This window comes from Falco punctatus (assembly GCF_963210335.1).
Source record: "Falco punctatus genome assembly, chromosome: 8".
NCBI lineage: Eukaryota > Metazoa > Chordata > Aves > Falconiformes > Falconidae > Falco > Falco punctatus.
Genome location: NC_137588.1, coordinates 47578595 through 47601975, shown reverse-complemented (window position 1 = coordinate 47601975; position 23381 = coordinate 47578595). Strand labels below are relative to the sequence as shown.

The window sequence follows — 23381 nt, the reverse complement described above, 5'->3', positions numbered from 1 at the left end:
CTATATTGGAGAACAAAATTTGTGGAAGGTTTTTCTTCATGTTTTTGCAATGTTGTACATGTTGGAGGGAAATAATTGTTTTCATGCGATAATCAACTCTATTTGTGGTGGAGGTAAATCTGGAGACACAGCTTGCACTGAATAAATCATCTACTTCTATCAGGGATAACTATGAACAGGGAGGGGAGGAGGATGGCTTTAGGGAGTAGTCTCAGGAAGCCAAGGTAGGAGTTGGAAGCAGGAGCTCCCAGTCTTCATGCTGAGTTCTGAGCTTAGCAAAATCAAGAGCTTCTGCACTTCAAGGATAAATAACTGACCCATGAGTTAGCAATGGGGACTGCTGCTAAATATCCAACCTTCATTTTTCTCTGTTGAGCTGAGAGAGGAGCAAGGTGGCAGGGGTACTGGTTTGCTGGACTGAGTATAAAGTAGTCATGAACAAGTTCTAGTTTGCAAACTGAAGGCTTTTGCTTTTCAGCAGTAGTTTAAAAATATGGAGTAAAGTTTTGAAAGAACCTTTTAAATAAACTGCTTTGTCTTATTTGCAGCTAGCTTGTTCACCTCCTTTGGTACCAGTACAATGCATTAGGTTCAACAGGTATCCTCTCTGCCTTTTTATTTTTAAGCAGTTACCACAGTCCTGCCTTAGCTTTTGGTGAACTAATAAACCAGGGTCTCTTCCCCTTGCCATCCTGTTGGCAAATGCTTTTGGTCACCCAAAACGCCTGTACCTGTCAGCTGCACTTTCACTTTCCTGAATGAGAAAGATTAGAATCATATATACACACAGCTTCAGATGCATTTCATAAAACTGTTGTATGAAGCTGTAAATACCTTCCTGTTTCTTGTGGAAATAATTCTCCTCCTATATTCATTTTTTAGTTTAGGCTTTTTTTTTTCTTTTTTTTTTTTTTACAGCACCACTGACACTGTGTGACTCTTAAGCACTAGAGCTTGTCATTTTTCCTCTTGTAGATTTCTAATAGATAACCATCTAGACTTTTCATGTTGCATGAGTGTTATTGATATTAATAACTGCTGTTTTGTACTATCTTGGTCTAATTTTGGTTTGATGATCATGATGAAAAGCAAACTCTTGATGCTGTTCCATTAGTAATGTTGGAAAATGAATGTGGTGGCTTAATATTTCAGCCTTCCTCTTTCTCACAATAGAGAATTGTACCACATTAATGAGAATATTTTTTTTTCCACTAGAGTTTAATGGATTTAAATTTGCATCTAAGCCCTGAAATTTTCCTATGAATGATAGCTACCAAGTGGTTCATCAGGAATGTGACAAAAAATTTTTTACTAGCTATGTCTCAAGTGCCAGTCAAATACAGCATATAGGAAGTAGCTTGTGTTCCTCCTGTGTCCAGTAGCAATTTGGAAATTGTCTGAGGGAAACGGTTATTTTCAGAGAACAGAAAATGTATCTATGCATGCATCAGAGCATTCCTAAGAGTTGGCACTAGAAACAAAGATGTCTTCATTGTGAAATATCCTTGTGCTAAATATGGAAACTTCTGTCCTTAGGTTATATTACAGTGTTTAGTAAGACATCATGGATGTTTCAGACTACATAATTGTGTTTTTCATGTTATGACTTCCCTTCCTTAACAGTTTTATGATACATGCAAATGGTAGGCAGATGGTCTTCCTTGAGTGGTACACTTTGTAAAAAGTAAAGCAAGGTGAAGATTTGAGTTAAATACAAAAACTTCTAATATAAACTTCTTTACCATACCCTGTGTTTTGTGCATATATTTAAATACATACAATGGGTGTTAAATGTTTAGAGTGCAAACTTTGTAGTGTCTGTGTACGTATATTTTGTTTTTAGGTGGTTCTCCCCTCTCCCCTTTCCCAAAAGCAGAGACATCCATGATGATAAATACCTTTTTGGACCATAGCAAAACTTCTTTATCAACAGACAAGAAGACTATGTCATGAATACACACTATATTGGTAATTAAGTATATAAAACATGTGTCTGCAGTGATGATATATGTGGATCTGGCACCAATTGTTATCAACTAGACAGAAAATTAGGACCACGTCTAAAACATGGAACAAGAGTTTAGTAGTAAACTTAAGTTGTAGCTCTGTAAAGCTACTCTACTGCAGAAAGTCCAAGGAAACAATAGGCAGTAACTCAGTCTGCGTTCTTATGAGGTATTTTCAGGCATTCCTGGTGTCCTGGTTTTGGCTGGGATGGACTTAAATTTCTTCTTAGTAGCTAGTACAGTACTGTGTTTTGGCTATGATGTGAGAACAGTGTTGATAATGCACTGATGTTTTCAGTTGTTCCTGGATAATTTTTATACAAAGTCAAGAATTTTTTGGTTTTTTGGGCCGTGCCAGCCAGAGGGCTGGAGAGGCACAAGAGACTGAGAAGGGACACAGTGAGGACAGCTGACCTGAACCAGCCATAGAGGTATTCCATGCCATGGGACGTCATGCTTGGTATAGAAATTTGGAGGGTTAGCTGGGGGGGTCGTTGCTCAGGGACTGCTTGAGCATCAGTTAGCAGGTGGCGAGCAGTTGTACTGTGCATCACTTGTTTTCCTTTCTCCCTTTTCCTTTGGATTTTGTCCTTTTCCCCAACTTCCCATTATAATTGTTGTTGTTATTGTTATTATTATTGCTCTTACCTTTTTATTCTGTTTAAATTATTAAATCTTCTTATTTCAACCCTTGAGTTCTACATTCCTTTCCGATTCTCCTCCCCACCCCTCTGGGTGCAGGGAGTGAGCAAGCCGCCGGGTGGTACTTTGTTACTGGCCAGGATTAAACCACGACACCTGGGAATCAGTTTTATATTTTGTCTTCATGTAATGGATTACCATCCATAGTGATTCAGTTTTCTGGAATGCCTACCCTTGGATTGATACCTGATGTATTAAAAGTCACACAATGCAGATAAACAGGCAGAACAAAGGCGCTTTAATATCTTGCAAGGATCTCTGCTAGATATTTATGTTCTACTGCCGAGCAGAAAGAACAGAAAAATACTGACTAATTTTTACTAGAACAATAATCAGGCATCCACCTGTAAACATGAGTGTAGGCCAAAGGAAAGCAAAAAGGAGGCCTTTTGGGGGATAAAGTCTGCTTAAAATGACATTGGTTTGCGTTCCTCCTGGGTCATAGTAGCACGGGAAAGTCTGGTATTTTTTGAAATTGCTTGCAATTATTTCTATTCGTGCTTTAACTTCTTTAGAGTTCTCCGACTTGCCTGGGACGTACGAACACTGGAATAAGAAATCAAGGTGATTCATTATAATGGATACTCACAATTCAAGGTTTGTAGTTAAGCCAAATTGAGTAAAACAAACATGCTAGTACTGACAAAAACTTGTGTGGTTTGGCTAGTATCCAGGGTAATCATCTTGGTTTCCTTACGCACGTAACCCATTTGCCATGCTTCACTGTTTCTGTCAGTGTGTCTATGCCCCCAGTCTGCAGTTTTACAGATTGGAGTAATGTTGGAAACCAATAGTACATATGTGCTTGAACTAAAACCGCAGTCTTTGAGACTGTCACTTCATTATTGCAGTGCCAAGTTTGGATTCCTAACAGAGCTTGTAGGCGCTACCACAGCAGAAATGTGTTAATTGTGCAGAAATTCACAACTGGCTTGTCAGTGTGCAGAAAAATGAAGTTGCTCTACTCTGCACCTCTGGTTGTAAGTAGCAGGAAAAGTAAGAGAGAGGCATGGCTGTTGGCAGCTTTCTACTTATCCTTGCAATGCAGAACTATCTTGACCTGTAGTAATAATGCAAAGTTATTTATACTTCAGTGGATATACTAATAGACTTCAAAGCAGTCTTTTTGTTGCTGTAATTCATAACAGTTTCTTTTATGCAACACTATTTTGCATACATAATAATGCTTAGGTGTCTTAAGATGGAAACTGGCCAAGGCAGAAAGGGTATGGTTCCCAACCTGAAGGTTTGTACTTGCAATAATGTAAACAGTAGGTAGGAAATCAGCTAATGGCTGCCTCTTGCAGTGAGCAAGGCTCTCATTTCAATCTACAGCAGATAATTTCTCCTTTGCCACTTCATTATATGTAGCTTTTCCTGAGATAGTTACTATAAAGACAGACATTAGCTAGCAAAATTTTCTTCATTTCAGTGTTTTATGCTACCAGGTTTGCACTGTGTGAAACTAACCTATATAATTTCTTTAAGAAGATGAACACTTGTAGTCTGAGGATGTTTGTTTTGGATTCTGAAAGTGCTTCTGTCTTGGGCATCCAAGATCTGAATTTCATTTTATGTCCCCTTAGAGAGAGTGTTGAGCAGCAGTAAGGTCTCTGAAATACTTCTGCTATTGGTACTGAACTGAACCTGACCTTCCTTGGACAGCATACTTGTTAGAGAGGTTCTGGTTGTGGGGGAGCAAGCCTAAAGATGTTGAGCTTTTTGATTCCCAAGGAGAAATAGTGGCAGGAACAAAACAATAACATCCTCCTTTTCCCCCCTTCCCTAATTTTTCACACACCTCTAAAGCCAGCTTAATACTGTGCACCCACATTTCTGTCCCACCCATGGTCTACAATCATCCTCTGGGGAAGAGATTGCTAAAACAACTGGCCAAGGGACCTCTACTGTGATACGCAGCGCCTCTGCATTACACAGGTGCTTCCCACAGCATCACTCTCTTCTCCGTGACTCCAGGTTTCTGCTGCCATACTGGCCAGAAAGAGTTGCAAACCAAACCAAGGACAAACAAGTTTTCTGGGTGATCGTCTTCCAAAATTATGGATTTGTTTCTCCTTTCTGTCTAAAATGTGCATAATTTCAGATGTTCCCAACAGCACCCTTATTTCCCCTTTCTTGGCTTTATTTCCTGCTTGATACCACCCACCTATAAAATAGAAGTACAATTGGTATTTGTGCTCTCACTTTGGACAGTTTTTAACTTCAGGTCTCTCTTGTGATAATTCAACAAGCAAGTGAGCAAACCACAGTTTATGAACTATTTCTTACCAGTGGTCTTTAGCTGGGAGACTTACGTATTTTTAAATGTTCATGAATGTTAAACATTCATGTTTAATTACTGTAATTCCTTAACAAGTATTAACTTAATGTTTCATGTAATGTTTAAAAGATATATTTTTTTTAAAGTGTTATTTCTGGAATGTTTTAAAAATGCCTTGGTCTAAGCATGGATGTGAAAAGATGAACAAAAAATACTTTTACTATGCTTCTTGGTTTAAAAACAATCACCCCTTCTCCTCAAAGGTGCCAGCCAGCAGCAAAGAGTGATTATTCAGTCTCTGTTGCAAGTACCTTAGGGTTTCTTTCCAGTGTATCTTCAGTCTGATACAGCATCACCTCTTGTCCTGAGGCTGTCAGATTAACCCACACCTGCAGACAGGGGTAAGGAAAGGTATCCCCATCCTCTGAGCCTTCGCTGTTTGGGCAGAGTGCTTTATCCTTGATGTTGGCTTTGAGTACCTGGCACACACTTTCTGTTGTCCACACACTACAAAACCAAAACAAAAAGTGTTGCTTTTAAATGTGTTGACAGCGTATGTTATGGGCCACATGCTGGATATACATCTGTGTGCGCCAGCTGTAGGTGTGGTATGGGTGAGCTCACGGCTGCTCCCTTCTGGGGCCCTGCACTTTGCCTTCTCTGCACCGACAGCTGGGCCAGGGGAAATGGCGCCATAGGAAGGCAGTTCTTTTGTTGTTGCTGTTTGTTACACGTTCTGTGGTTTGAAGTCAGATTCTAACCTCATCTGTAATCAGCTTCAAGTGTTATTCGAGAAAGAAAAATTAATATGGATTTTAATGTTTGGTAGTAAATATTTGGAAGCACAGTACACTTGATGTCTCAGAAATATTTTGACTAATCTCACTCAATTCTCAGAACTCAGATTAGCTCCCATGTTTCCCCTGCCTTTTCTTCCTTATGCAAACCTTTTGCATGAATAAGTAGCAGGGTTCTGTCAGACAAAAGTGGGGGTTTGGGGTTTTTTTTTGGTTTTTTTTGTTTGTTTTTTCTGTTGCTTATCCCTTTTTCTCAAGGATTACTGTTAGTATACCAGCTTTTGCTTACAGCAGTACACTTTGGTGGCAAAAAAAAGTAAACAAATAGTCTCACTCAAGTTCTTAAACTAATCTTTTTACATGCAAATATATTTTGTAATGTAATCAGGAGGCTGGAAAATAAATAAGCGTAAATTACTGTTTTAAAGATAATGTTTTTCAAGCGTTTTTGAGCTTAAAGGTGCGCTTAGTAAGAAGAATGAGATGGATGTACTTTATCAAAATCTTCAAGCATGAAAAACTGAGCTGCACTCTTGTTGCTTTGTTTTGTTGCAAATTGATTTTGTGTGTGGAGACAGAACTTGCAAAACAAAATAAAAATATGAGTAACAGTAACTTCATCAGCATTCATTGTATTCTGCAACATTTGCTGTGGTAGACTGGGCTGTTGGAGGATGGTTGATTTGGAAATAAGCTACTGATTCTCAACTGAACAATTTTACTGTGACTTTTATGCTCAAGTTTTTATAGTTTTATTAAAAAACACACACCCTCCTGCACATGGAAAAGCTTTTTTAAATTATTTTTTTTATTATTATTAATCCAAGATTTAGTTTTCCGTTATTGAGCTTTGATAGTCATGGCTGGTTTTTATTTTACATGTTTTCATAGTAAATGTTTTGTTTTAGTCCAGGGGTCCTCAAACTTTTCAACCAGGGGGCCGGCGCACGGATGAAGTGGCAGGCAGCCAGTTCCCCCCAACCCCCGGCGGGGGGGTTCTGTAAATACCGGGGGCCGGATTGAGGACCCTGGGGGGCTGTATCCAGCCCGCGGGCCGTAGTTTGAGGACCCCTGGTTTAGTCTATTCTTACTCTGGCTCTGAAGGTGATCATTCCCTCTTTCTTTTGCTTACCTGTGAATGCTCAATGACTTCTTGGCTCACCTATTTCTTTCTTGTTTCTTCTGTCTTAAATTCTTATGAGGTCTTCAAGAACATACTGTTTATTTATTGCAACATACTACCATATATTTTGGCACTGTTTCAATAATTGTATTTGACAGGAAAAAGAAATAGCTTTGTATTCATAAACAAATGTCTGTCATTACCTTTTAGTGTAGAATGGCACAATGGTGATCCCAATAAAAAAGTACATCATCATGGAGCACGCAACCATTCCCAGTCCCAGGCACAGGGCTCTTGTCTCCCCTCGCTTCTGTGCAGTCACCAACTTTTTTCCCAACATGATTTAGAGTTGTGTAATCTGAACAATCTCTTCCTGGTATAAAACAAAATAGAGAAAGGAGAGGGAAAACAGGACTAGGATTGGCTATAAGTATCGCAGTTCTGTAATAAGTTTCTGGAATATAATGTATCCTGTGGAGGAACAGTCCATTTTTTCAAAAAATAGATTTTTTCAAAAAAAGTTACCGTGTCTTTTATTATCAGTAGACTTCCTTTTTACTTTCTGATATTTACCATATAGTACTCCAAAATGTATGTGTGTGTGGAGGATGGGAGTTAAGGGGTAGGAAAACCTGATTATCTTGTGGGAGAGTTCTGTTAACAGCCTGATTGTCCTCAGCCTTAATTCCATCTTTTTTACATCATTGCTTCTCTGAAGTAAGAGGTATTGTGTTGTGTATTGGTAAAGGCTGCATGAAGGGAAAATCTTCCCACAGCAGAATCCTTTTTACGTTATGTCTTCTGTTCTGGATTAGTCTGAAAGGGATTGTCTTATTTTGAAAGAGCTGAAATAATTTAAAATTTAGCACTTGAGAGGCTGGGTTCTGACTTCTGCATGTTTGTTGTTTGGCCTTGCCTGTTCAAGGATGCTCAAAACTTGATGTCCAGTCAAATAGTGGAGAAAAGCTGTGTTTTCTAGATGTGAAGCCACCAAACACGATGCAATAGGATTAGAAAAAAGAGAAGTTAAACCTGCTGTATTTCTCACCATAAGTACGGTGTCAGGACTGCTGCTGGCACTAACGGGAGAGTGCAAACTGCAAAGTGTTGGTGTAACACCAGGGGAACACTCAATCAGAGCTGTCTGAACCTGAGCTCAGGAGAGCCTGGCATTTCCCCCCAGCTCCCTTGCCAAATAGCATTTTAAATTATCTTGCTAATGTTTTGATAAAGAGAATCTGAAAATAATTGCTGTGAATCCATAAGCCATTAAATCATTACAACTGATAGAAAGGATTAATACATAAATGAGGATAACATTCACAGAGTTCAGCCTATCACCAGAATCTGTTGAACTGACAGCTGTTAACTGAAGGTTCATGAGGTTCTGTTTTTTCCAAGAAAACATGGTGCAAGCCATAGTTATGGCAAATGACAAGACTGGCACGATTTTGGTTTTTTTGGGGGGGAGAAGGGACGAGAGCAGAGCAGAAAGGGAGACTATATTACATACATGCATGTGAGAACAGGACTGAAACCTGTTTAGGCAAGACGATGCCCAGCTTCATGCGTTAGCTGGTGCATTTTCAGGATTTCAGCTTCAGGTATGTGCAACTATTTAGTATTTACCCTTACTGGCTGGCCTTCAGGACAGCGTGGTCTCTACCAATGTTCAGCTAAGCAATGGAGCAAATGCCAAGACTTAGGTTTAGATACCGTATAAGACAAATACAAGCCAAAGCTAGCGAATGGGTTCTTAATGTTAACCATGAGTAAATGGTCTCCAGCTACCCCAGGCTGGCAGAGCTGTGGTGTTACCAGGGGTGGGGAACAAGACTGAATTCTGTGAAAGACAAGATAATGACACCATCAGCTGTCAAAAGAAAAAAATGTGAATATAATCTGAGTTTTGCTTTCTTTTCTGTTATATTTCTGGTTTTCACTGGTAAAAGTGCCTTACTTTGACTGTTTAAATGTTCAAAAAATTGAACGTTGAAATATTACTGATTTTAGACTACTATAACACCTGAATGTTAGTGTTATTAACAATAAAAATATAGATCTCTATGGACAGTAAAACAGCTTTCATACAGCATAACTCAAGGCTAGTTACAGAATTTTTTAAGTATCTATTTTGAAGTTGCTGGTACATGATATCAAAATGAAAGGCTGTTTTGAGCTGTCCCTAGGAGCAAAAGGAGTTATTGTTTGAATATTGAATTTTTTCCAGTTCCATATTTCATTCCACTTTAAATAAAACATCAATATACACTGTGAATTTTACAGACAGCATTTTTAAGGGAATTATTTTTCTGATGATCATGTGTAATTCACTGGCATTTTAAGAAGTAAGGAAATTGCCATAAGATGAACCTTACCTGCTTACTGGCATTTGAGTTTAATACAGAATGTGAGCTAATGCCCTTAATAAGGCTGTATTCTTTTTTTCTTGGTCTGTGGGGCTATAATAGAACATGTGGCATCAAGCACTGTCAGCGTGCTTGCACTGTGCCTGCATACTTTTGTATAACCATGCACAGATGCATGTGCACCTTGCAACGAAACTTGGGTGAATGCCAGTAGTGGCTATTCCTTGGAAACTTCTGTCATTTCTTTTAGTTCTGTGAGGGCAAAGTGGAAATAGCACTTTCAAAAAACCAATGAAGTCTGAAATAATAAAAATATTGGAACATTGTACAACTTGGTATTAAACTGACTCTTTTACTTATTGTCCAGCTTGGTCAGAGGGGAAAATGGAACAAAGGAACATCATCAGTCCTGGAGCATGGGCCCTGAGTCTGCGTGTACCCGAGTGGCAATTCCTTATATCACAGTGGGAAGCTGCTAATAGGCGAGTGAAAACCTGTGTTGTTAGCAAGAAATTCTTAGATGCAGTAACAATTATTCATCTTTCATTAGTTCTGTGGGAAAATGAAAAAGTGAATGATCGGTACTGCCACCATGACTTATGGAAAACTTCTAGTGGCCTTGTGCTGTTAATGTCTTGAGTTTTAGATGAACCATAATGTTTATATAGCTGTCCCAGTTATGCTGAGAAATAGTGGGGTAATCAGACCACTTATTACATAGAAAACAAGAACTGTGGGTCAATTAACCAAAGAATTAACAAGAAATGTAATTACCCCACCAGTCTGAATGTCAGCCACATATGCAGCAGAAGCACTAGTAAGCTCATCCCTCCTAATCATTGTAAACTGCCAGACTACCTCTTTAAGACACATAAAGAATTTGTATGTGTAAATTGGAAATTTTAACAAGTGGCCAAGAGGTTTTCCAAGTATTATGTGCAGTGTTGTTCCCCATCCTGAGGCTAGCCCCAGGCTGCCTGACCCTTGTTCACTGCGTGGGCTGCTAAGTGATCCTGTTTGCCTCAGCTTCCCCAGTCCAGATTTCTGCTTGACACCAAAGAGAATAAGGACATATAAATTATGCAGAGAATGTTAACAAGAAAGATTCATCTAAAAATATCTCACTGAGTCCTCCTGTAAACATTAAAAAATAACCTACTAGGTCTTCAGGCAGTGTAAATCAGAGGTGCTCATGTCACTGTTGTGTTGCTGAACCAGATTACTGTGAATGCAGTCCCTAAAACTGAAATATGTGCTTTCTGATGCTTTTTTTTTTTATGATTTAAAATTCAGAAGACCAGAAAAATCTGTAGCGCTATTTCATGTATGTACAGAACAATTTAAGAGGAAGCACAAGTCAGTGAAGGAAACTCCGTGTGCATTTTTTTTTCTTTTCATATATAAATCTTATGTTCTTGTGCTGAACATCCTGCATTTTCTGGCTTCAGGACAAAACAAGGTGCATGCATATAGAAAAATGTATTCATTTGGAATTTCCCCGTTGTTCAAAAGGTTAAGTTTTTTCAGATTAAAAATTCTTCTGTCTCCTAGCTCTGTCAGTGTATATTAGGAGGAATGTTCAAAGAGCTAATTAAGTGTTTCTTCAGACAAAATCATTACATCTTTGAAAAATGAAGGATTGCAGAGCACTTGATTGGCCCAGGAAGTTTCTGAGCATATTTGAATTGGTAGATATTGAAGTGTGTAATGTGGGTTTTAGCCTGGCCTTCAAGAGTAAATCTAAATGTATCTTTTGCATAGAAGATTGTGGGGTGCCTCCATAATTATTAGGAAAATATAAGCTCCAAATCTTTTCATAATGTTCCTTCTCCCTAATCTTCTTCTTCAGTCTAGTTAAATTATACAGTACATTAGCTGTGCAATTTCAATGTATAATCACTGCATTGACAGCTGCTGGTGATAATCCTAGGGATACCATCTGCTCAAGTTTGGAATAGTCCCCTATTTTGATTAGTAGACATGTTTGATACTTAGCAGGAAGTATCTGACGCCTCCTCCCCCCATCTCAAGGAGTTTCCAGTGCTGTGACCTCCGCTAGTTAGCTTGAGAGAGGACTCATTCAGTTCCAGGCTGCTCTTAACTTGGGTATCACAGTATTGGTAGCAGTGATGAATAAATCTTGCTTGCTTGCAGAAGGAAGGGTGCTAAACCCTTATCACAAATTTAAGTTGGGAATAGATATTAAACAGTGAGCTAGTAATTTTTTTTCAGCTGATTTATCGTATACCATATGGTGAACTTGCAGTGAGCATTATGTTTTGCTTTCAGATGAGCATCAAGTGCTAATACCACATTACACCCAGAATGATGAAAGTCATCCACCTCCCTGAAGTGATGAGTTTTTAAAGAGGCCTGGACCCTTTGGCCTCTACTGCCTCTGCATACAAATAGCCACCTTGTTTTCCCTTATCAAGTGTCAACTTAACAGCCACCTTGTTTTAGTCTCAGAACATGTTGTGTGGACAACATGAAAATTGATGGCTTTGCTGGGTGTGTAAAAGGAGCATAGTATTCATTGCCAGTTTATTGGCCAAGCGCTTTGTGTGGAGACCAGAAGGCAACCATAATTTTTAGATCTATAAATATGAGCTCTGTTCTGGTTATGCTACTGTGGCAGAGCAGCACAGCTTACACATTTACTACTGTCTTTGAGTAGAATTAGTTTGATCACTCACACTTGCCTACCTGTTTCCATATCCGTCTACTTAGATTCTTCCTTTCTGTTTCAAACCTGCCTCATCCTTTTCTCATCTGTTACCCTACTGCTTACACCCTGGACAAGGGACCTGAAGTTGAAACTACACTTGTGTTGGCACTTGCTTCCCCTCTCCCTGCCCTCTATTTCCTACCCTAGCATTTATATGCATCTCTTGCTGGTAACAGATCTGCCTTTGCCAGGGATGCTGGGGCCAGGGGACAGTGTTTTTTGTTCATTGCAAACAATTACAATGCAGAACCCATTACTGAAAAAGCATTCTGGGCATCTAGGACCACGAATCCTCTGAGTGTTACAGAATAAGGTGATGCTGAACCTCAATGGAAATCTGCACAGAAAAGATTTTGCCATGTACTCATAGTTGCCTTGGAAACCTGAAGCAGCAATATTTTGACTATGTAAAATGGTACAACCACATATATTTTATGAAATATGCTGTACCTTTTTGCTCTATTAATGTTTATCTGATGTAATAACTAGAATGAATTAAAGAAGTTAGCTTTTTTGTTTAAAAACCTGTACAGTTGTTTAAGAATAATTCTGTTAGCTTTTTAACCTGGTTGTTCTTAAAAAAAAAAAAACAAACAAAAAAACAAAAAAAAAACAAACAAACAACCCAGAAAAAGAGAGTTAATTGCTCAGTTCAGCAGTTCCAAAACCTGTCTGGAGTGCTTCTTTTGGATTCTGTGCAGTATAGGGCTGCATAGAATGGATCAATTTAACAATAGATTTCATGGAAGCCTGGAAGCATTCAAATGCCTGGTTTCTCTAACTTAGAGGTAGGCAAGCACAGCCTCTAAAGAAATGCTGAACACCCAAAGCCATGAAACTCCTAAGAGTAAAGGTGTGTTAACCATTAAAATTAATAAAAGCTATGATCCCATATGAACTGCAGACTCCTGATTTGTGAAATTATACAGTTATCTTTGCTAATAATTGTGGAGAATTATCAGATTGCATCCAGTTACAAAAGAGAACAACTTAACCCACAGGCTACAGAAAAGTTATCTGTGCTGTCCTCTACAGTGCTGCAGATTCAGAAAGATTGTTGCTTCCAAAACCACTGTACTTCTCAAAACCCAGAGCTATTGCATGTTCCCAAGGAAAAATTCCTGCTTGGAAATATACTTACCGATTTTGATGAAATGCTTCTTTCTTTGATGAAAAACTTCTGTTACATGATGGACTTGGAATAGTAGTAGAACTTAAAGCTGAAAGGGATTTTTATGTTTTGTTTTTTCTTTTTTTCCTTTCCTGTACTTCTCTGGGTTTGCTTTGCTGTGGCTGAACTCCTAACTTAGTTCCACTATTACAAAGCTTTCTGTAACCATAAATGGTAAGGTATGAAAGAACACTGTCCTTTTTGAGATTAATTGCTGAAAACCAGGAAGCCACAATACTAAGACCCACTACAGCTGAAGAAACTGAGAATTCTTATACCCTAAGGCCCCTTTACCACAGATCCTGGTGGATTTGTCTTAAGCAATGGTTCTGCTCCTTTTGTACAGCTTTTTAGTTTAGAAATCTGATAGGTCTTTTGGGTAAGATTTAAGGAATTGACTGTACCAATGACCACTGATACAGACTCTTAATTCTTCATACCTAAGCTATTGACAGCAGTGTATGAATGTTTTGTTCCCACTAGTTTTGGTCAGTTTGTATGCAACAGATGCTAAAATTCTGTCTGTACAGCAGACCTCTGTAGACAAGAACAAAGCATCCATCATGCCATAGATATGTTAGTGTCCAGCATGTTCCTCTAGCCAAAAAGCCAACTTTGTTTCTGGGACGTATAAACAGATGACTCCTAACACAGATCTTCAGAGAAGAGCTAAAATAATTTTTTTGAGAGAGAGAAAGAGAGAGGAAAATTCTCTTATTGGGAGACTAAAGGAGCTGAAACAAGATAATCTACTATAAAGCATTAAGAGTGTTCTGAGCAATGTAAACAAGGGTAGGATCCCCTCCATCCCGCTTTAGGCATCTAATAATTAGCTGTTTTATCTTAAGGCAATCTTCTGGGTTTACTTTTGGTAAAAGATTTGAAAGTGACATGTTCAGAGAGTTCGTGCTGCCTGAAGATAAGAGATGTATCTCCCCCAAAAGGACTTTTTCTATTATAATTGATGCAGAAGAGAGCACACAAAGCTACCTTGGATTTAGATAACTGTCTGTTAGACACTTAAAGCTAAGTAAGTTGAAGTCAGCTACTATCATCTAGATTGGAAAGATTTATGATCATGGTAATTTTTTTAATATTTGAGAAGTGATGTAGCTAAATTTAAAGAATGACATTTGAAGGTTGAAAAAAAAGCCTTATGAACAAAACTTATTCCCAGATAAAAAGTGATCTGGTTGAGTGGAGTTTTCTATCATTTTTTGAGACTTGGAAAACAAGACTGAGTATTTCAAAGGTGCAGGCTTTGGCTCAAGTAAAAGTAATATTTTTAATGAGGTATTTATTTAAAGTGGGGGGTTTGGGGGACTATGTGATTCAGGAGTCAAAGCAGAAAACAAGGTAACCCTTGCTGACTGAAATTAATGAATTTTGAACTCTGACTGTCTCTTCTGCCTGCTCTCCTTAACCCTGATGGCTAACACACATGGATCAATTTTTAACTGCAGCACTAAGCAGTTCTGCAAAATTAACATAAATCTTGTGGATTCCACAGGCAGAACAGATCACACTGCTGAAGTTTCTCAGTGTACGGAAGGAGGTGGTGGTAGAGCGCTTTGGCTCAGCTTGAGGTGCACTGGTGATTTATTTGAATAGACAGAAGCTATGCTACAAGTCTGGTACCACAATCTACCTTTTGCTTGTTTCTTTTCATCTCGTGTACACTGCAGATGTGCAAGTCCAGATGGCCTCTGTCTTTTGGAGAACTAACCCAATAAAATAACATGGGTTTGCTAAAGGGAGGTGCTATGCTGATATCCACTCTAACCCTGGGATATTTCAATATGCCACTGACCTGTATGGCGATGTGTATGCGTGAGAGCTGTATCAATGGCAAGCCAAATCTTTGTTATCTTATAGACTGTAATTCTGTACTGCAGTCTAAAATAGCATATGCCTTATTAAAATCACATGGATTTTTTTTTTTTTCAATTTCGTGGGAAGGGAGGAAAAAGGGAACAGTCTGGTTGAGATCACCATGCGCTTTTGCCTTGGTGCACCTTTCCTTGCAGGAGCTGCAGTGCTCACTCCTCTCCGAGCCTTGCTCCTGGCTATCAATATGGGGCACCATGAACCAACTCGCCTGCTTGTTCAAGGCAGGATTTCCCTGGTCTCAGAGAAGTACAGGACCAGCTGTATCCTCTGCATGAGGATCTGCTGCAGGGACACTAATTCACTGGTTATTTGTAAGCAGCTACCTGGTAATGAACAGTTTCTCTTGGCCTTATGCTGACCCAGAGAGGGAGTGTGGGTGACTGCTGGACAGGCTGAGATCCTGAAAGTGCTCTTTGAGTATGTGCAGCAGAAGAAACTGTGCCCAGTTAAGGTCACCTGGAGCTAAAGGCAGTAGCCCCTTTGGTCTATGATCCTTTCACAAATACTGGTTTTAGCCAAGTTAATCCCAGACTGTATCTGGGGGAAGAAAAAGGGAAGAGAGTATCAGAACAGGCTTTTCTGAACTAAAATTCTCTATTTTGAATCTGAACAAGTTTCTTTTCAGTGTCTTGCTTCCTACTTTTTTTATTCTAATATATTAAATTTTAGCTAAGGACAAAATAAATTAAATTTGAGGGATCGTTTCTCGCAATTCTTTGAAAAATGAGCAATTTTTCAACTTCGAAAACCTGCTGTGTCTGTAAGTTAGCAAAGTATTTATACTTACAATTATCAGTCTCCAGAACTGCAAGAAACTATCAGACAAATTAAAGAGAATTAAGACAAATATTTCTGAGTAGTTATTTTCTCTGTAAGTGCTAGTGGAAGAAAAAACATGGAAGAGAAGGCATGTAGATCTGAAAGAGAAATTGTGTAAACATTAGCATACAAGGATTGTAGCTCTGTTTTGTAAGTAAAAATAAGAAGAGACTGTAAACATTACAACAATGGCAGGGGAAAAGTTTCTGATGTTTGTTTCCTGTACTACTCTGTAACTAGTACTCAAACTCTTGTCCTTTCTGCATCATCTGTATTGCAGAATGCTTTCTTCCAGCTCCCTTTTGTTTCTGATAGAGCATGGTCATGGCAGGTGTGTTTTAGTTCAGAGGACTCTTAACCCTCCCAAGAAATCAGACTGACTCTGAAGCTTCAAGGAAGCTCAGGAGAGTTTGGTTCAACCCCATGTGCTACTGAACAGTTTCTTGCTGTGACATCACATGAATTAAACTTATTTTGTGGTTGCAGGTGACCTGTTATGCATTAGGCTGTCCTATGTAACAGGTGGATCTTGCTGGAAGTCCTAGTCAGATTATACAAATAGTGTCCATACACAGGCAGAAGTGATGTGAATTTGCAAACTGTGAACCCCCTTTTGGCTCTAGTGTAAAGAGCAATTCAGGAGTTAAAAAGGGGAAAGGAAAAAGTATGAAAGGTAAAAAAACTCAAAACAAACACCAGTATCTTTTTGTTGGTCAGAACTGCTTATTCTATTCTTCTAAGGCAATCATCCATAAGGGTTATTTTCATGTTAGGGCATAAGAAAAACTTAATGGCTATGAGACAGAGCCAGTTTAATAAGTATTGTAATTTTATTTCCAGGGCTTTCTTGTGCTTCTGAAGAATCACTGAGCTGTGAAATGAGAACAGTTGTTTGTATCTTCAGAGAGCCCTACAAAGTTATTAGCTCCCACCTTCCTAATTGAAACATATTCATAGTGTAGTACATTGTCATTTTTAATGGGCATCATAAAGAGAAGCTGTGGCTCTTGAACAAGGAACAGTCACGTATTAAAAATTATGCAAGTTAGAAGGAGGCAGATGTCCTAAGTGCTGGCATGTCTAAACCAGGCACAGGCAAGCTTTAAGACTCAGCTGCTTTCTTTTAAGCAACTAAATTAACAAAATGTTTGCTGGACTTGCTGATAACTCACCAGTTTCCTGAGGACTGAGAGATTCCTCAGAACTTGTCACACACACATAAACAGGGATTTTGGATCATTTGTTTGGCCTCTAACTTCGCAGTGTGGTGGCTGTGTGCTTGTGAAGATTACCTGAGTTGGAAGGTAGCTGTAACGTGATGGGCCTTCCTACGATGTTATACCTGTATTAAAGCATAATGTTGTGGTAGAATTTCATTTGTGTCTGAAGTTACTAACAACACTTAACTACTGTGTGTTGAAACTGAAGTTAGAGAGGATACTTAACTGTTTGCTGTACCCAGCCATCTGTGGATACATACTAACTGATTTCAGAGATTAAGGGCATGGTTTTCAATCAGAGAGTAAGTGCATATACTCCTTTCTCAGGTTGGATCTTGCATGTGTAATCGGTTCTTAATAAAGATATTCCAGATAGAGGAGCCCTTGAGATTTAAAAAGAAAACAACAAACATCACCACAAAAAAAACCTCAAACCCAAACAAAACAAACTCACACCACATTGTATAGAAATTTTGATTGTGAATTTAAAAGTGTTTTACAAAGAGAAGTAATTTTTTTTTTTCCTTGCTTTGTTAGATGAGCAAAAAGAGCTAACTGCCTTTGCCTGGCAAGTGAGAGGCAATCAGCTGACCGGGTTTGCTGAGTTTCTGCAGTGTGCTCTGTACCGTTTGCAGGTAGAAGTACAGAGGGGGCATGGGGGTTGTTCTGAGACCATGGCATCTCCCACCTAACTCCTTTTATCTGCCACAGTGACTTGCGCTCTCTCACTGCTATATGCTTAGCTGTGTGACAGTGGCAAACAAACCTGAATAAAAAATTTTCAGCTTAGTTAGAAGTTGGTGTTGTCTGCTTTTGAAAGTGTGTCTCAGACATGTAATGCATATAGCATTACATTTGATGCTGATGGGAACTTTATGCAAAGACTGAGTAGTATCTGATACCAGGTAAAAAGAAGCTGCTATGAACATAGTCATGGTCAGGTTAACTACAACATAGAGCAAATATAAGACCTTTCCTGAATTTGCAAACTTAGTACAGCAACTTTCTGACATGTTAAAGCGTGGCATGTAGTGTACAGGTACCATGTGCTCGTGCTGGGAGACATAAGCATTGCCAGATAATCAAGGCAGATGCTTATCCAAGATAGGATGGAGGGCTAACTCTGGTAGTATTGTTGCTAATGGTCTCTGCTGTCATCTGTGAAGCTGATTTCTTCAGTGAAATGGTAAATTTCTGTTTCTGAACCTTGTTGGTTCCATGTTTGTACTGTATCTGAAAGAAGGACTTTCCCCTTGTCTGTAGAATAGGAACAGTATTTCTGTTCTTGCTGTCTGAAGGCCAAATACATTAATGAAATGTCATTTCGTAACGGAAGGCACTCACTATATTAAGTTGAGTATAACTCATTATGCAGCCTGGCCAATAAAAGGAAAAGTGTTTTGGTTTTTGGTCATCACCTGCTTCTCCCTGGCCCTTCACCCCTGTATTGGGTAGTTTGCTAAGCTGACAAAATGCAGGCAGAAAAAAGGAGAAATGTGAAGAAGCTTTCACAAAATAAGATATTTAGACATAACAGTCTGTGATGTTAAGTAAGCCTATGAGAATGCAATTCCAGTCATCTACTCAGAAATAACACAGTTCTGTATAGCAGAAGAGATCAGAGAGTTGCTGTTAAGACTTCTTTACTTTTTACTTTTTGGAACTGAGTAGAGCCCCTGTATTTCTGTCTGACAAACCCCAGTCAGCAGCATGGCCGCGTGCGGTCTAACACGTTCTAGATATGTCAGACCTACTGCATATGCAAGTTGCAGATGAGCACCTTAAGTTAAGCAAATCTGCGTGACTTAATTTACTGTCTAAGTTCTGGGCATCAGGCAGTCTGGTTATGGTGAGTCATATAGAAACGATAAAAACTTTTTCTTGGCTTGAGGGAGAACCTCTGTGTTTTGGGAAGCCTGGATATTGGTAACTTGAGTACAAGGCATATATCGTAAGTGGTATTTTGTTATTGCTTATCAAATAATAGAAGTCAGGGCAGTTAGTATGGTTCATGTGAACTGCCTGTTGAAACCCCACAGTTGGAGCCTATTGCTGTCCGCTGTGATCCCTGATGCCATTGCTTCCTTTGCTGAGAGCTCTGCTCCCTGATGTGCTGCTGCTGCTGTTACGGTGAGTGAGGTGCTTTCTACCTCTTTGTCCGTGTCCACATATTGACAGCCTTTATTGCTGTCACACATCTACACCTTTCCTGTATTGGTGAGGGGAGATTGAGAAGCAATGTGCTAACCTTTAGTTTCCTATGCTCCCAAAACACATGATACTGTAAGTGTATCAGCCTTGCTGCAGTGAGTTACAAAGTCTCCAGAAAAGACATGCAAAACATAGTGGTAGCAAGGGTGATGTGCCTTCTTTTTCTGGAATTAAATTGCTTAAAGACAGGATAAAAAAAAAAAAAAAAAAAAAAAAAAAAGGCAGTGGTGAAATGAAATGAAAATATATTATGAAATGCCCTTTCTTTCTATTCCACACCTGTTCTGTATAGAAAAGTTCACAATTTTTTTCTTCTTGCCCTAAGTCAGATTGATAAAAGGAACTAAAGTAAATCTTTTCTTTAACATTACTCTTTTGTTGCAGAAAGTTACTGTAAATGAGACTGTGGTCTAAAAATAATAGCATTGATCTTGTGTTCCTTGAAGCAGTTAAATTTTCTTTTGGAGTGCAGTCCCAATATCTAGGCATTTAATGTGCTTTAATATACACTTTTCATGAAAGTAACATGATTACTTTGAGCTCTTCCTTTACCTGGGGAATTTTAATCCATTTCAAAGTAACATTGCCCCAAGAGGTTACTGACACAGACGTTTTGGGCTTATGGAGCAATTCCCACTGTGATTAAAAACTCAAATGAGCCATTGGTAGCAGAGGTCGTTAATTTTGTCTGTGTAAGAGAGGAGGTCATGCAGGCTACTACTACAACAACCTGGTACTGGATTTTTCCATGACTTGTGGCAGGTTTCAGCTGAAGAGGGTCTGACATATATGGCAGACCAGAGGAACATAGTTTGTGAATACCATTTTTTCAGATTCACTTGCTGAAGTACATTTATTCTGTGCTGACATAGAGAAAAAAAAGCCTCAGCTGCTCTGTGTGTGGAGAAAGGGAGTGGAGTGCTGGAGGGAGAAGTGTGGCAGGGATTTGGTGGAGAGAATTGCTAGGAAATGGTTTTTTTACACATTAGAAGCCCTAACTTCCTATCTTGACAGAACAGAGGCAGAAACAGAGGTAATGTCACACTTCTTCACCTTTTTCAACCAGTCATGCTTTTGGGTTGGCAACACTTTTATTCTGTAATCATGGTCTTTGTGCTTCTCGTACTATTTTTCGCTTGCTTGCTTTATTGATAACTGAAGGTTGAAATACCAAGATGAGGCACAGACACTGGGCAGAAGGAGCAAGTACTCAGGGCATGCAAAGGTGAAAGGCTATGTTGATGCTTGATCATTTCAGTGTCACTTCTACCCCCAGTTTTACTGCAGGACTGTCTTCTCTTGATGCAGCACCTTGCTGGACTATGAGGTCCTGGTTGCCAGAAACTGTGGTGAAGCAAATGGCTCTTGTGCAGCATGGATGTGTTTGCATCTCACTCTACCACAGAGTGCAAAAAAGGAGTTCTGTGTGCAAATTTAAATTTCTCAAAGAAAAGTGGAAGCAGAGCTGAGGAGAAGATAATATTTGGGCCACTAGGACATATACCCTATCGGAGATACATATAGGCTATATTTGTGCACAGTTTCTACCTTGAATCTTTTCACCACCAGGAAGATTTGATAGTATACCTGCATGGACTTCAAAGATGTTAATAAAATGTGTGTTGCTTGAGGAAAAAGCACTAATTCTTTTTGTGGGGAGAAGAAACTATTAGACCTTGCTCTGTAACTCTCAGCCTTCCTCACTTTATCTGTATATTTCTCCCTTGGACCCTACTGTTTTCACTGTTGATGTTTAGTTTCTTGTTTTCTGTGTTATTGCCTCTAACCTTGCAGCGTTGTGAGAAGGAATGGACTGATGAACCAAGGTAGAAACCTGTGACTGTTGGGAGGAATTTGATGTTTGTGCATACAATCTGGCAGGAACTGGCACTTGCATTGCAGAACCTCTTTTCCTCTACCAGAAGGCTTTGCTAGAAATGAAAGGAATGAGTAGAATGAGAGAAAGAATTACTGAACCATTAGGGCCCAAAGGTTTCAGGATGACCTTTCCTTCAGGAAGGGATGTTCTGGTTTCTGGAGGGCTGGACATGTTTAACAAGCCTCCAAGAAGGACATCTGACCCAGGATGTGATGTGAATTGCTTTGCCCTGGTTTACTTTTTCTGAACCATGAATGCAAGTGTGACTACAGTAACTTAGTAACTTCTTCTATTTTTTCGATCTCAAATGTAGTAAGTGCTGATGCTACTGTGGTTTGTAACCTCATTTTACAGACACAAGTTCTTGTAATGCAGAGGATTTCAAGAGGGAAGACCTTTGTAGCTGAGCAGAGTCCCCTGTAGAGTGAAATGGTTCTGTTGCAGTTAAAATTGAGTACTTGGAGAACTGGATTCCAGTAATGTGTATTTTGCTTTTGCTTGCAGAGGAAGAGAGTTGAACACTAAAAAGTTACTTTTCTAATCTTTCTCATCTCCTTTTGTATCTCACAGTATTGTAATTACAAACCAGTAAAAAAGAATATATGAAAACTAGTTTCAGGTCATAGTTTTATGTTAAATTTTTATGGGTATCAACACAGTTTCCATGAAAATAAACTTACAAACCTTGGCCCTTCATTTTAGTGAGCTTTGTTAACAGTGCTATGCACTTTAACAGGAACTTCTGAGACATTTTACAGGATTTGGAAACCTCTTGATGAAATGCTATGGCTCACTACTTTAGGGCATAAACAGTGGCAATGTTTAATCTTCATTATCTGTCTTTGTACTTGCTCAGCAATTCTATGCTCCCCCTGGATTTCTTTGTTCTTAGCAAAATTATTTTATCCCCCTCAGGTTCTTTCAGTCTGTTGCTTTTCTCATTCAGTTTCTAGGTGAATAAGCCTTTTTTTCCATCTTGCTGCTTCCCACCCCACCCCCACCCCCCCCCCCAGGCTAAAGGAAAGAAAAGGTGAAAACTGCATCCTGAACTTTGATTGTGTGTGATGAGTTACAAAACACTGCAATGTTCATAGGGATGATGTGTGAAATGTGGGTGGTCCGCAGCAGTGGGCTTTGAACTGGGCTTTAATCCAATGGCTGACTTTCAGATTTATTTTTTTTAGGGAAAGTGGGGTGGGGTGGATGGTGGTGTCTCTAATAATAGTTGGATTTAAAAAAAAAACAACGTATAACTATGAATGAAGAACACTAGATAAAAACCAAAATGCTGTTCTTTCTTGACTCTACAAGATGGGATTTTTTACCACTTGACTTCAGTGGCAAGAGGATCTATGCTGACAGCTCATGCACGTCTTAAGTAGTATTATTTAAAAACTGGTGTAAGCAAATGAAGCCAAATTTTGACAAATAGAGGAACCTGTTACTGTAGTATTTCTTGCAGGTTTGCTGAAAATAAAAATGTAGGGAACAGAGTCACAAACCAGTACTCTAATAGATTGATGTCTGTAGTACCTTTTCTCCAACTATATATGGGGATGGGCATCTCTTTGTCTGGCAGAAGCTGAAAGAATAGTGAATGGTAACACAGGAGGGGATAGATTAAGTGTTTGTGGTATAGCAGGTTCAGTTTCAGATATATATGGCTGGAATTTGGCCTGCAGTTCCCGGGTACTGATCCTAGCCATTCCTGACAAATAATCCTTTTACAGAGTGATTTAATAGTTTCATCTTGACAAAATAAATGAAGCTTGCTGTCTGCTTTTTTCTGGGTGATAAAGTTCTCAAACTTAAAATGGTCATCAAGTATCACTGTGTAAACTGTTTGAGGCTAATCAGAGACCTTATTAAAACAAAAGCCAATAATGTATTTATATGTCTCCTCCTCCCCCTTTTTCTACCCTGCTTTTGATGCAGATGCTCTCCAAAAAGCTTACAGATTGCTGGCACTGACATGGTAGGTGGAGGAAGTGTAATAAGCTTCCTGTGTATGACTTCACGATTTTTGTCAGGTACTAAATACCTGTGTGTACAAGGTGCCCTTTATATCAAGGGGTTTGTCTTGCATTTGAATTAAGAAGATCAGATTCCTGCAAAGGTAATAATGCCAGGATAATAGCTGCATATGGGAACATCTCCATAGTTTCTTCATTAAAATATTTTGGAC

The 23381-nt window shown here is 39.0% G+C and overlaps 2 protein-coding genes across 2 annotated transcripts in view; one reads left to right on the top strand and one right to left on the bottom strand.

Moving 5' to 3' along the window:
• The window catches only part of KCNIP1 (potassium voltage-gated channel interacting protein 1), a 435471-nt gene that overhangs the window by 31111 nt on the left and 380979 nt on the right, over positions 1-23381 (top strand). The window lies entirely within an intron of this gene.
• Positions 2926-22144, bottom strand: KCNMB1 (potassium calcium-activated channel subfamily M regulatory beta subunit 1). Its single transcript, XM_080400004.1, has 4 exons — positions 13148-22144; positions 7113-7282; positions 5301-5496; positions 2926-3254 (listed from the first exon to the last, which is right to left on the bottom strand). Exons 2-4 carry the CDS (start codon positions 7247-7249, stop codon positions 2985-2987), a joined length of 603 nt encoding a protein of 200 aa, XP_080256130.1. The 5' UTR covers positions 7250-7282; positions 13148-22144; the 3' UTR covers positions 2926-2984.